At 37.4% G+C, this 13,627-nt stretch overlaps 1 protein-coding gene across 3 annotated transcripts in view; it reads left to right on the top strand.

The window, feature by feature from the left end:
• Positions 1-13,627, top strand: part of MAPK14 (mitogen-activated protein kinase 14) — a 72,152-nt gene that overhangs the window by 42,928 nt on the left and 15,597 nt on the right. For all 3 annotated transcript variants that reach the window (XM_058554502.1, XM_058554501.1, XM_058554503.1), the window contains exons 5-8: positions 514-543; positions 876-923; positions 2,109-2,223; positions 2,801-2,872. In XM_058554502.1, the coding sequence (XP_058410485.1) occupies positions 514-543; positions 876-923; positions 2,109-2,223; positions 2,801-2,872 (265 nt within the window). The remainder of the gene's footprint in view (positions 1-513; positions 544-875; positions 924-2,108; positions 2,224-2,800; positions 2,873-13,627) is intronic.

The raw sequence follows: 13,627 nt of genomic DNA, 5'->3' as shown, positions 1-13,627 counted from the left end.
AAGGCAAGTCTAGACGTCGTATCATTCCACCCATATATACTTCAGTGTGTATGTCTGAGAGTTAAGGACTCTTCATTATTACGTCCTAACGGTAATAATAATTTCTTGATATAATCTAATATCTAGTCAGTGTCATGTTGAAACTTTAGAAACATCCTCCAGGAGGCTACTTTATTTGTGGGAGGGGCTGATGAACCATGTTTTAAAATTAAACTACCTTGGATATTTAGCAGCTTTGAGTTCTTATTGAGCTCCACAGCACCAGCCAGAAAATAGGCTGAAAGCTCTGTTTCACTCATACTCCAGCTCTGTGAGTAGAGCTGATGGTATGGAAATCATAGTTGGGATAAATGTACAGACTACTGATAGTTACTTGTTTTGATTTCTAATCCCACTGTTAATACTGGCAGTTCTTATTTATTCATGAAAATGTACTTCAACTATGTCATGTAAGATGACAGTAGGAGGTTGGAGATAACTTTTTCATTTAACTGACTTTTTTCTCTTTCACAGTATATACATTCAGCCGACATAATTCACAGGGTGTGTATTGTGATTTTGATTAAATTATTTTGGGGGACTGGGGTGGGGGAAGACTGGCATTTAGCCAAGATCCTAATCTAAACTTACTTGAGCCATTGAAATATTGATTGATTGCAACTTTGCTCTAGGTTTAAACTGATTAAAGAAAGAAGATATATAGTTTTTACCTATTTAAAGCTAATTAGGACTAGATAGTGACTGTAGAGTGGAGATTGTCTGTTTATAGCTGGATGAAGTCTTATTTTTATGTTTGGGTCTTCATCATTACTTGTGGGTGAGAATTGACCATGCATATTAAAGTTGATCCTGTCTTCTCTGTACTTGCTTCCTAGGACCTAAAACCTAGTAATCTAGCTGTTAATGAAGACTGTGAGCTGAAGGTAAGATGAAGAGACAGTGGTAATTGTTTGTTTCACCTTGCAATTATATGTTTGACTAACCAGGCAAATTTATATAGGGAATGGGTTTATAAGCCATGACTTTTTATCAGAAAATTCATATTGTGCTTAGGAATATCCCAAACTTGGAAATTTAAACCATAGACTTAGTAAGCTTTAGTTTAAGTGACATTGAAGGTGGCATTAGGTGTCTTGTTTTCATTCTAAAATAAAGTTAAATTAGAAATTTCATATATTGGTATAATAAAGGAAAATTATAGTCTGAATATCAAGTAAGCAATCCTGAAGAGATAATTATTAGATTAAATAGTTTCCTAGGACAAAAATGGCAGAAACCCACTCATTCAAAATAATTCAAATAAGAGATAGATAAATTGTCTATAAAGAGCAAGCAGCCCTGGAATCATTTTTTTGTTTCATTTTTTACTCAATTTTTTAGAAACATAATTTACATACAATAAAATGCATCATTTTAAGTGTGCATTTGACAAATTTATGTATCTGTGTAACCACCAACACAATTATGATAAAGAACATTTCCATGACTTCAAAAAGTTCCCTTGTGCCCCTTCCTAGCCAGTCCCTACCCCTCTACCCCTAATCCTGGCTTCACACAACCCCTGCTCTGCTTTCTGACCTTATGTAGTAGATTTATCTTTTCTAGAGTTTCATATAAATGGAATCATATAGTATTTTTGTGTGTGTGTCTGACTTTTGCTTAGTATAATATTTTTGAGATCCATCTCTATTGTGTGTATCAATAGTTCATTCCTTTTTATTGCTGAGTAGTGTCCATTTTATGAATATACCATAATTTGTTTATCCATCCACCTGTTGATAGACATTCGCTTCGATTCCAGTTTGGGGCTATGTAAATTCCAGTTTTGTATGCTATGAGTATTCATGTGCAAGCCTTTGTGTAGATGTATGTTTTCATTGCTCTTGGGTAAATACCTAGGAGTGGCATTTTTGTTTTGCTTTTTGTAATTTTATTTTTTAAAGTTCTTGCTGTGTTTACCATGCATTCTAAGCATAAACCAGGAAATATGTTTATGAAAGTGTTACATTGTTCTCCCTTGTTATAAGGCACTAGAGTTTTTTCCCTCCTGCCTTACAAGTCTTAGGCGTTTGACTGTTCCAAGGTGTGATTTCTCTTTTCTCCCTTAGATCTTGGATTTTGGACTGGCTCGACATACAGATGATGAAATGACAGGCTATGTGGCTACTAGGTGGTACAGGGCTCCTGAGATCATGCTGAACTGGATGCATTACAACCAGACAGGTATTGCTTTTATTGGTTATTTAGGGCCTTATTAATACCATGTTGGGTGTATTTGGGATTCTCAGAAGTGGAGATGGTGGGAGTGGAAGGAAACATCTTTTCTTCCTTCGGCAATCCTTTTAAAGTCCACAAATAGAAAATATTTCAGTTGTTCAGATAGAGAAAGTGGGGTTTTTATACACAGCTTTCAACGTTGTGATTTAGCATTTGGGTTTTTATTTATTTAGATTTTCAACATGTTCTCTGAGTACTTCTACCTGAAAACAATGGGTTCATAATCTTACCTCTCAATATTACTTGGGAGAGTCCACCATTTCTACCAATATGAAACTTTTGCCCCTTTTTGAACAGCTTATTTCTCTTGCCTTAATTATGTTTTCACTAATCCTGCCTATGAAGCCCTTTAGTTGGATGAAGGTCTTAATAAGCTTATTTCTGTAAAAATGAGTATGATTGTTGAGCCTCAGATGTCTTAAATATTAATTTGAATATTTCACCCCTAGTTATAGTTCCATTTGTGGCCGAGGATGGTAATAGTGACCTTGTATGCACTTTTATTTCTCCTTAATTTTGCCAGTTGATATTTGGTCAGTGGGATGCATAATGGCCGAGCTGTTGACTGGAAGAACATTGTTTCCTGGTACAGACCGTATCCTTTAAAAAGTTTTGGATTCTTGTTTCTTATCTGTATTCCTGTGTCCATGGAAGTACATTACTTTTACCTATCCCGAGGGAAGGCTCTCAGTTACTTGCTTCAGTAGTCCAGATATGTATTGTGAGATCTGCCCTCTTGCTGAGTATCTTGCCTTGCCAAGAAAGAGGCTTTGATTTGCTTTTGTGCCTTGGAAAAATTCCTCATAAGCTGGAGAATGCTTTAAATCTTTCATATGTCATCTTTTTGCAGTGAGTCCCTTACGTTAATCTTCCCGCAGCGGTTCTGCAACCTGAGCATATTCATGAGAAGCTGTAGGTCTCAATGACTGGTTTAGTCTGCTTGTTACAAACACTTGATGAGTTCAAGATACCCATCCCATTTCTAAATCAAGGATATCTTGCTTTTATGTTTGGTTTATATATTTAAAAGGCTATATTTGGTCCCTGTATTGATATACGTGCTGACTCTGGTTGTATTTGTTGTTTTAACAACAAATAATAAAAGCAAGAAGTGATAAGGTCACCCTGTTGTGTGCCTTTTTTTTTTTTTTCAGCACAACTTTGTTTTTATCCCAGGTTGTAGCCAAACCTTCATTTACTTCCAGATTTACTGTCTAGTTTATGGTTTACCATGGCCCCTTTATTTTAGCCCCTTTTCTATCTGCTGCATGCCCATTTCATAGTTTAGTAATAATATCATCAAAATGTGATTTGCTGAAACTCCTAATTGTTCCACTTGGGGAAGATATTTAGGTGAGAAAGAGTGTTGAAATATATGTCTAGAATTAGGTTTGAGGATTTTTGTAAAGTTCATTTGACTAGGCTTCAGTGGGTTTGGTTGGGCTTTTAGAGATACTACAATTACCTATGTTCTGTCACGCCTTCAGACCTAAAAGCTGTTTTAGCCCCTCACCTAAACAAACTCTGAGAGTTTAAAAGTCCAGAATGTCAGTTTACTTGCTTACAGTTTGGGATATACTTCCGTGGTGACTGTGATGTTCGTGTTATCTGTCCACATATTCTATCTATCTTCTGCTAGAGAAAATGTGCTTTCCTAATGAACTGAAAAGCCTCTGTCCCCCAGTAAAGCTGTTTATTTCCCTCTCAGTATTATTGGATTGGTCTCCCTATACTCAGCTCCTCTATTGCTCCTCATCCCTAGTGTTTCTCCTTTGTCCTTTGCTTCATTCACCTTATATCTGTTTCTTAGTGATTTGATATATACATTACAGTCCAAGCTAAAAGAAATAGGGGAAATTTGTAATTCCCTCTTTCCTTGGGTACATATCTCAGGGTCTCATCCTTTAGTCTGTCCTCCTGAGCACACTGCTCTGGTGTATTTCTGTTTCCCCCTCCCTTTCCTGTTCTTTATATCTGCATTTCTATCTGCCTCAGTCAGGCTTAGATGCTGATATCTGCATCGACACACAGAGTGTTGGAGAGAGACGGACGGTAGAGCATACTGAGTCAGAGCACATGCTCTGGAATCAGACTTCCTGAGTTTAGATCCTAGATCTTTTACTCCCAGCTGTGTGACTTTGAGCAAGTTTTCTAATCTCTGTCTCTTGGTTTCCTTAACTGTAAAATGCTAATAATAGTACATAGTCTCACAAGGTGGTTGTGAGAATTCAGTGAGATAATATCTGGAAAGTACTTACAGCAGAGCCTGCAGGGAAATGTTAGCCATCATGACTTTTGGGAAACAGTTTTTCCCTTCTCCTTCCCATTTTATTGTCTACCTATGAATCATTAAAGGTTATTTTTTTGTTTTATTTAAGTTTTGTGACAGGTGGTAAAGGATGGATCCTCTTGGCAGGCTAGTGGTCGAAAGGTTTCAAAGCAACCATGCCCTATTGGTCCATCTCACAGACAGCTGCCTAATCCCTGGTGGCTTGATCCTTTTAGAATGCTAACTTTCAACTTGTAAGAGTCTTCCCTTTTATGCATACTTCTTTTCCTTCTACAAGCTTTAGATAGAAAACCTAGCATTTAAACTTTTTACTAGGGGATTCTTTTTTTAATACATGAGAATTCATTTCAAAATTCTTATTTTAGTAATATACTGTTTCTTTTCTACTTGGCTCTTTTTCAGACAGGTGTTCTCCTGGACTGTAAAAATCAAATTTAGAGGGTTTATATTTGTAATATACATACCCCCATCTTGTCAGTTGCCATCTGTGTGGATATAGCTTTGGTTGCCTGACAAGGAGAGAGGAAAGTGTTTTCTATTGTTTTTTCTTGCCTGAAGTGTACAATTGCTTATATTCTAGCATAGTGGTTCTTAACCCTCATTGTGCATCAGAATACTTTGGGAAGCTTTTAAAAACTCCAGATGCCTGGGCACCACCCGGAGACTCAGCTTCAGTTGGTGTGGGTCAGAGCACAGGCTGTGGTATATTTTTTAAGTCCCCAGTGGATTCTAGTGTGCAGCCGGTGTTGGGTACGACTAGAGTTGAACCGAGTTGAATTTTAGTTTTAACTTTTCAGGCTGATCCTGAAAAAGTTTTTCAGTTGGCAGTCTTCCCTCATTTTTTTTTAAAGGTACCAAAGAGATCGGAAATTTAAGAATCTAGAATTATCCACCTGGGGGCTAGTAAGACATTAGAAAACATCTAGTTGAACCTCCTGTTTTTATAGATGAGGAATCCAAGACCCAGAGAAGATAGATGCAAAACTATTATCCATGACTCAGGGCACAGTTTCTTTCCAATATTCATTTGTTGTCTATTCTAAGTTCTAGAACTCCTCTTCCTAAACCTTTGGAGAATGTACTGGTTCCACACACTCTTCCTTTGCCCTGAAAGGCATGTAGCTACTGCTTATTTATGACTTTTTAATGCAGCTGAATGCTGAGGCTCCTCTAGAGCATGCTCTTTATTTGAGTGCACAGTTTTCTCCCCATCTTCCTCATTTATTAATCATCTTGCAGTTGGAACTGGTGGTTTTAGCTTCTAGATGAGAACTATCTAACAGAACTTTCTGTGGTATTGCAGATGTTTTATATCTGTGCTGTTCAATATGCCACATGTGACTATTGAGCACTTAAACGTGGCTAGTGAAACTTAGGAAATGAATTAAAAAGACTTTCATGATAAAATGTATTAACATAAAATTTGCCATTTTAACTTTTTTTTATTGTGGTAAAAATATACATAACATAAAATTTTCCATTTTAACCATTTTTAAGTATACAATCCAGTGGCACTAATTACATTCACAAAGTCGTGCAACCATCACCACTATCTATTTCCAAAACATTTTCATCACCCCAAACAGAAACTCTGTACCCATTAAACAATAACTTCTTATTCTTGCCTCCCTACAGCCTCTAGTTATAGCTCTTCTACATTTTGTTTCTATGAATTTGCTTAGTCTAGATATCTCATATAAGTGGAGTCACACAATATTTGTCTTTTTATGTCTGGATTATTTCACTTAGCAAAATGTTTTCAGGGTTCATGCGTGTTGCAGCATATATCAGAACTTCATTCCTTTTTATGGCTGAATACTATTGCATTGTATGTATATACCACATTTTGTTTATTCATTCATCTGTTCATAGACACTTCGGTTGTTTCCACCTTTGGCTATTGTGAATAGTGCTGTGATGAACATTGATAGACAAGTATCTGTTTGAGTCCCTGCTTTCAGTCCTTTTGAGTGTATAGTCACATGTCGCTTAATGATGGGGATGTGTTCTGAGAAATGCTTCATTAGCCAATTTTGTCATTATGTGAACATCATAGAATGTACTTACACAAACCTAGATGATATAGCCTACTAGACATCTAGGCTATATGGTACTAATCTTATGGGACCACTGTTGTATATGCGGTCTGTTGTTGACTGAAACATCATTCTGTGGCACATGACTGTATGTCAAGGAGTGGAATTGTTGGGTCATATGGTAATTGTATGTTTAGCTTTTTGAGGAGCCACCAAACTGTTTTCCCCAGCAGCTGCATCATTTTACATGCCCACCAGTGATGTATGAGCAATTTCTCCACATCTTCACCAATACTTATTCTTTTCTTTGTTTCTTTTTTTTTATCATAGCCGTCCTCATAAGTTTGAAGTCGTATCGCTTTGTGGTTTTGATTTGCATTTTCCTAATGACTAATAATGTTGAGTATCCTTTTCTGTGTTTGCTGGCCATTTGTATATCTTTTTTTTTTGTGAGGAGGACTAGCCCTGAGCTAACATCCGATGCCAATCCTCCCCTTTTTTCTTGAGGAAGGTTGGCCTTGAGCTAACATCCGTGCCCATCTTCCTCCACTTTATATGGGACGCCACCACAGCATGGCCTGACAAGCAGTGCATCAGTGCGCACCGGGGATCTGAACCTGCGAACCCTGGGCTGCCGAAGCGGAGCGCGCACACCCAACCGCTTGCGCCACCGGGCTGGCCCCATTTGTATATCTTCTTTGGAGAAATATCTGTTCGAGTCCTTTACCTATCTTAGAATTGGGTTGTCTTTTTTTTTTTTTTTGAGTATTAGGAGTTCATTATATATTCTGTGTATTAAACCTTCATCAGATATATGATATGTAAATCTTTTCTCCCATTATGTGGGCTGTCTATTCACTTTATTGATAACGTCCTTTGATGCACCCAAGTTTTAATTTTGATGAAGTTCCAATTTATCTATTTTTTCTTTTGTTGCTCATGCTTTTGGTGTCATATCTAAGAATGTATTACCAAATTCAAGATCATGAAGATTTACTATGTTTTCTACTGAGAATTTTATGGGTTTCTCTCTTATACTTAGGTCTTTGATTGATTTTGAGTTAATTTTTGTATATGAGGTGAGATTAGGGGTCCAACTTTATTCTTTTGCATGTGGAAATCCAGTTATCCCAGCCCCATTTGTTGAAGAGACTATCCTTTCCCCATTGAATGGGCTTGACATACCTGTCAAAGACCAATTCTATTCCATTGGTCAATATATCTATCCTTATAGCAGTACCACACTGTTTTGATTACGGTAGCTTTATAGTAAGTTTTGAAATGTGAATCCCTCAACTTTGTTCTCATTTTCAAGTTTTTTTTTGGCTCTTTGGGCTCCATTGTAATTCCATATGAATTTAAGGATGGGCTATTCCATTTCTGCAAAAAGGACTGTTGGAATTTTGATAGAGATTATATTGAATTTTTAGGTCACTTTTGTATAATATTGACATCTTAACAATATTAAATCTTCCAATCCATGAATATGAGATGTCTTTCCATTTATTAAGGTCTTCTTTAATTTCTTTCAGCAACATTTTTCAGTGGACAAGTCTTTCACCTCCTTGATTGAATTTATTCCTAGGTATTTTATTCTTTTAGATGCTGTTGTAAATGGAATTGCTTTCTTAATTTCATTTTTGGTTTGTTCATTGTTGGTGTGTAGAAACATAATTGATATACATATATATTTTTTGTGTGTGAGGAAGATCTGCCCTGAGCTAACATCTGATGCCAATCCTCCTCTTTTTTTTTTTTTTTTTTTTTTCTGAGGAAGATTGGCCCTGGGCTAACACGCATGCCCACTTTCCTCTACTTTATATGGGATGCTGCCACAGCATGGCTTGACAAGCGGTTCGTCGGTGCCCTCCCGGGATCCGAACCTGTGAACCCTGGGCCGCCAAAGCAGAGTGCATACACTTAACTACTGCGGCATCGGGCTGGCCCTGAAACATAACTGATTTTTGTTTGTTGATCTTGAACCCTGCAACTTTGCTCAATTTGTTTATTAGCTCTAGTAACATTCTTGTGGATTCTTTGGTATTTTCTATATATAAGATCATGTCATCTGCGAATAAAGCTAGTTTTACTTCTTCCTTTCCAATTACTCTGGCTAGAACTTCCAGTACAATGTTGAATAGCAGCAGTGAAAGTGAGCATCCTTGTCTTGTTCTTATCTAAGAGGGAAAGCTTTCAGTCTTTCACCACTGAGTAGGATTTTAGCTGTGTGTTTTTCATCATGTCACGGAAGTACTCTTCTATTTATAGTTTTATGGGTGTTTTTAACTGAATTTCAAATTTTATTTTGTTTATATTACATTTAAATTTAATTAATCACATGAGATTACTGGTGTTGTATTGGCGTGGGCAGTTTTAGATCTCTGCGAGTCTTCCTCCTGTTCTACCTTTTTCTCATTTTTTGTGATTAGTCTCCTTCTTGAGAGATTGTTTTGGTACTGGTTGTTAATAACCCCTGGAATTCCTCTAAAGATATAAAAAATGCTAATTTTTGTCTTGAAGCTAATTATATATTGTTAGGTTAGAAATTATTCTCGTTCATGACTTTGCAGAACCCTTCCATCTAGCTCAAAAATAGTATTCTTATTTTTTTAAAGAAGAAGTCCTGCCTTATAAGTTTAGTTGACCAGGTACAGCAAGTGGACACAGCTGGTAGAAGAGAGAGCGCACAGAATGTCTCTTCAGGTATAGTGCTAACTTATTTCAAGTACCATTGGTTTTGAAAAGAATGAGCTTATTAAAAAATGTTATTACTAACACTTAACAGCCTAAGGAGGAGAGAAAATGAGTTTCGTAGCCCTGTTACATGTCAAATACTGTTTTCTCTTCCAGAGGTCACAGTGTTGCCTCGCTGTTGTTTTCCTTTCCTAGGTAATCAAATGAATTTCCTTCATGTGTAAAACTTTTTTTTCCTTCTTTCATTTTAATAGAAATGGTACTGTTAAAATATTAACTAGAAAATAGTGGGGCTGTTGTTATAATGCTCTTGCCATCAGCTGCTGCCCTACTCCATATGGATTTTCTTAGTGTATCAAATTTGCTCCTTAATTCTACTTTATTCATTTCTTCTTCTGATTTTTTTCAAACATTTTATGAAATACTTCAGACCTACAAAAAGACAAAGAATAATATAGTGAACACCTGTATTCATAGAACCCAGATTATGAGATAAAACATTGCCAGTAGAGCTAAAACCTCTAGTGTACCCCTTCCTGTCATATCCACCCCTCACTTTCAGTCATTGGTTTCGAATATTTCTCTCATTTTTAAAAAGCGTTTTCACTTTAGACACGAAAAGCTAGTGTCCTAATGTTGAAGAAGAAAAATATTTTATTGGATTGTCATTTGCCTTTTCTAACTTGGGAATATATCTTGAGAATATGTTTTCCTAGAAAAGGCTAGAATTCTCAGGTTTGTCCACAAACCTAGAGTACCTTAAGAAGTTTTCTCTGTATGGCAGTGAAAATGACTATTTTGATGACCAAGAAGAGAAGGAGGTAGGCTAAGTCTCATTCTAGTCCATCCTGTCTGTCACGAGGAGGATTTCCTGCCCTCCAAAGATCAATGTTCCGGCTTTGCCGCGTATGGAGTTTTTTCATTGAAAACTACCGCTCACACGCAGCAGTAGTTGCAGTCCTGCAACTGGTCCTTTTATTCATCTTCAACTCTCTGGCCTGCAGAGGTGTCCTGGGAGTTGCCTAGGACACTTAGAAGTGGCTAGAATATCCCTCTTTTACCTTCCCTCTAATGACCCCATTACCCTTAGGAGGTTTTTTCCCTCAGGTATTCATTCTACCTTTTGCTTTTGTTACAGAGAACCTGGTCTAAAGAGTAATTTTAGGCCTAAGTAGTTGTTTTAGAAAGGATCAGGAGATTTATGATTTGAATTTTGACATTGTGATCATTACAGTTAAAACACATTTTTACCTAATAAAATTTCTTCTATCTAAAAAAATGTTAAACCTATTATGAAGGATGGCTTGCTGTGGAAATAACTAATTGTCATAATGTGGTAAATTTTGCTTTGCTCTGCTTATATAGCTACTTGAAGCTCCTTCTGGCCTTAACTGCCTGGACAAATTGTAGTGGCCTTACAGTAGCTGGTACTATTGGAAGACTGACCTGTGTTTCAATGGATTTGCCAGCTCTTGGAGAACCTATGGTGATTTCTTCTGAGGTTTGCATGCTTTGACTTCCTTCATGAAAGTGCTTTTAGCTACTAAGTAGATTTTTATTTTGCATTGTGTGTTTACTAATCTCTTAAGTGTTGGCTATCATGCTGTACCACCTCTCTTTGTCCATAGCCCTTACATGCTCATGGCACTGTATCTGTAGGCTCTTTATGGTGTAAGCACTTCAGATGGAGTGTTTGAGAACTTTGTTATGCCTGATATTAAATGAAGCACCTTTTCTTGACTACTTTTTTGTATATAGACTTTCCATAGAGTATGGTCATTCTAGATTGTGAGGGCAAGGCAGGGGGGTTGAGCTGAGTTGAAAAGCATATTACAGCAAGTCTTATCAAGTCAACCAATATTTATCAAGCTACTCTGTGGAAGGTGCTGGGGTAAGATGGTACCTGTCCCCAAAACCAGAATGATCGTACTTAGTGGAAAGTAAGTTACAGGAGTTATTTGAACAAATGTCTGCTCTCTGACTATAAAATAAGACAGAGTGCTAAAGTACTATAATAGAGGTATACATAAGTATTGAGAAGAAGCAGAGATTAATTCAAAACTAAGATACCCATGTAGACCTCATGGCAGAGTTCTTATTTGAGCAGGTCTTTGAAGAGTAAAAAAGAAGAGAAAAGGCTTGGTAGGAGGGGAGAGTGGAGGATATTCCTGTTTATGACTCGAATAAATAAGAAGTTGGAAACTTAGAAGTGCCTTGGAATATTTGGTGTAAGTTGAAGCATCGAGTGCATTAAGGAATAATAGTTTGAGGCATAGTCAGAAAAGGAGCTTGATGCCAAATCAGGGAGGGCCATGAATGTGAGGCTGAGGAACTGGGGCTTTATTCTGCAGGCCTGTGATTGTTTCATATTGGCAGAAGCAAGAGAAAGACATCGGGTCCCCAGCTCATAGCTGTGGGGAGCGGCTGTGACTAGTGGGAGTGGTGTACTCTTCAGGTATGTTGGGGTGAAGGTAGGGCAGTTGAGTAACTCACAGCGCAGAGTCTTCTGTCTTCCTCAGAGGGGATATAAACCTTACTCTTGTTTTCAGTAGTCAGAAGTCTCTTAAACAAGAGTACCAATCTCAACAGCATTATTTCTAGAGATTAGTTTTGATGCATATATTTTAAAACTACCTGTTTGAGTTGAAGTGGTCTAGTTTTTTCTCATATGTGATATATTTTATCTTGTGAGATAGCTACCCAGTTAAATTTGTTCCTGAGAAAGTGAGGGAATGAAGTTTTTATAAACTGAATCATTTTAAATGAGCAAAGAGGATCCTCTACTAAATTCTATTGTAATACAGTTAATTTGATTATTTTAGAGCAAGACAGTATCCATCTCCTCTCCCCTCTCTGTCCCCATTAATGTATGCCTTAAATAATTTTTCTTGTCAACACCTTGAACTAAGAATCAGTATTGAAATTTTAATCTCCAGAACAAATTCGTTTTTGCCGTTTGCAGCTGACAAAATTCACTACTATTTTTAATTCAGAAATCACTTTTGTGAGTGGACTTGTTTTTGAGTTATCCTTGTTTTCTATAGAACACAAATTGTTTGGGTCTAGGATGGGGTTCAGCAAATGTTTTCTTAAAGGGCCAGATAGTAAATATTTTAGAGTTCTGTGACCATGTGATGATTTCTGTTGTAACTACTCATTTCTGTTGGGTAGGATGAATGCAGTTATAGACATTACATAAGTGAATGGGCAGGGCTGTGTTCCAATAAAACTTTATTTTCAAAACAGGCAGCAGTCTGGGGTTTGCTGACTCCTGTCTAGAATTTTCTACCACTTAAGCCAATTTTATATCTGGGGGAAAAAAAAAAGAACAGGGCAATATGCCAGTCATATTATTGCATAAGTAATTCCTGTAACTTAGGCAACTGTGGTTGCAGAGGCCATTATTTTTAAATTGCACTGTATTGCCTTTATATGTATAATCATAAGCAAAAATGTTTTCTTCCATCCTGCTCTACTTTCTCCTTGAATATATCGAGAGCCCATCCTGTGCCAGATGTTAGGCTGAGCGCTGGGGGTAAGTGGTGAACAGGCAGAGTGGCCCCTGCCCTCACAGAGCTACAGATTAGTAGAGGTGACAGACAATACACAAACAAAGTAATTATAGATTGTGATAAGCACTGTGATGTTTTCAAGTTTATGCCGAGATGGAGAATAACAGGGAAGGGGGCCTTCTTTATATAGAGTGTCGGGGGAGGCCTCTCTGAGGAGGTGAAGTTTAAGCTGAGACCTGAAGTTGAGAAGGATCTAATCATGTAAAAAACCTGACAGGATTTTTGACAGTGATCAGAATATAGTCATCTTCTCCTCCTTTTCCCTCTGAATGTCAATATAGACATGGGTAAACTATTCAAATTTTCATAGAGAACATTAAAAGCTATTTTATAAGATTTTTTCCTCCCTCCTTTTCCTTTTTAAGCAAGGCTAAATGCAGTGAGAACAAATAGAAAGTTTTTGTCTTCTGGTCAGTACATGCACATTCTGAGTATACATGGAATAGTTGGCTACCAGCATAAAGGTTTGGACGTTGTAGCCTATTATTTACGGCCTTTGGTTTGTGTGAGGTTTGTTAATGCGTTGATAAGATTGAAACCTCGTAAGTCCTGCTTGATGACGGCACTCCTGAAGAACACGCAGGTGCAGTGGGGGAGTGGGGCCCTCTGCTGGCCGACTGTCACTCACGGTTCTTCTTTGCCTTCTATAGCCAGTGTAGAGGGAGAGGTTTCCTAGAGGGTGTGCTCAAGTGGTTAGGCTCTGGGATGGTCGCAGGCCCTTGTCATGTTACGAGCTCCTTAGGTCAGGTCAGGCCTTA

The sequence above is a fragment of the Diceros bicornis genome, chromosome 14 (genome assembly GCF_020826845.1).
Source record: "Diceros bicornis minor isolate mBicDic1 chromosome 14, mDicBic1.mat.cur, whole genome shotgun sequence".
NCBI classification, from domain to species: domain Eukaryota; kingdom Metazoa; phylum Chordata; class Mammalia; order Perissodactyla; family Rhinocerotidae; genus Diceros; species Diceros bicornis.
The sequence above is the reverse complement of the archived record's forward strand: the minus strand, read 5'-3'. Positions and strand labels throughout refer to the sequence as shown.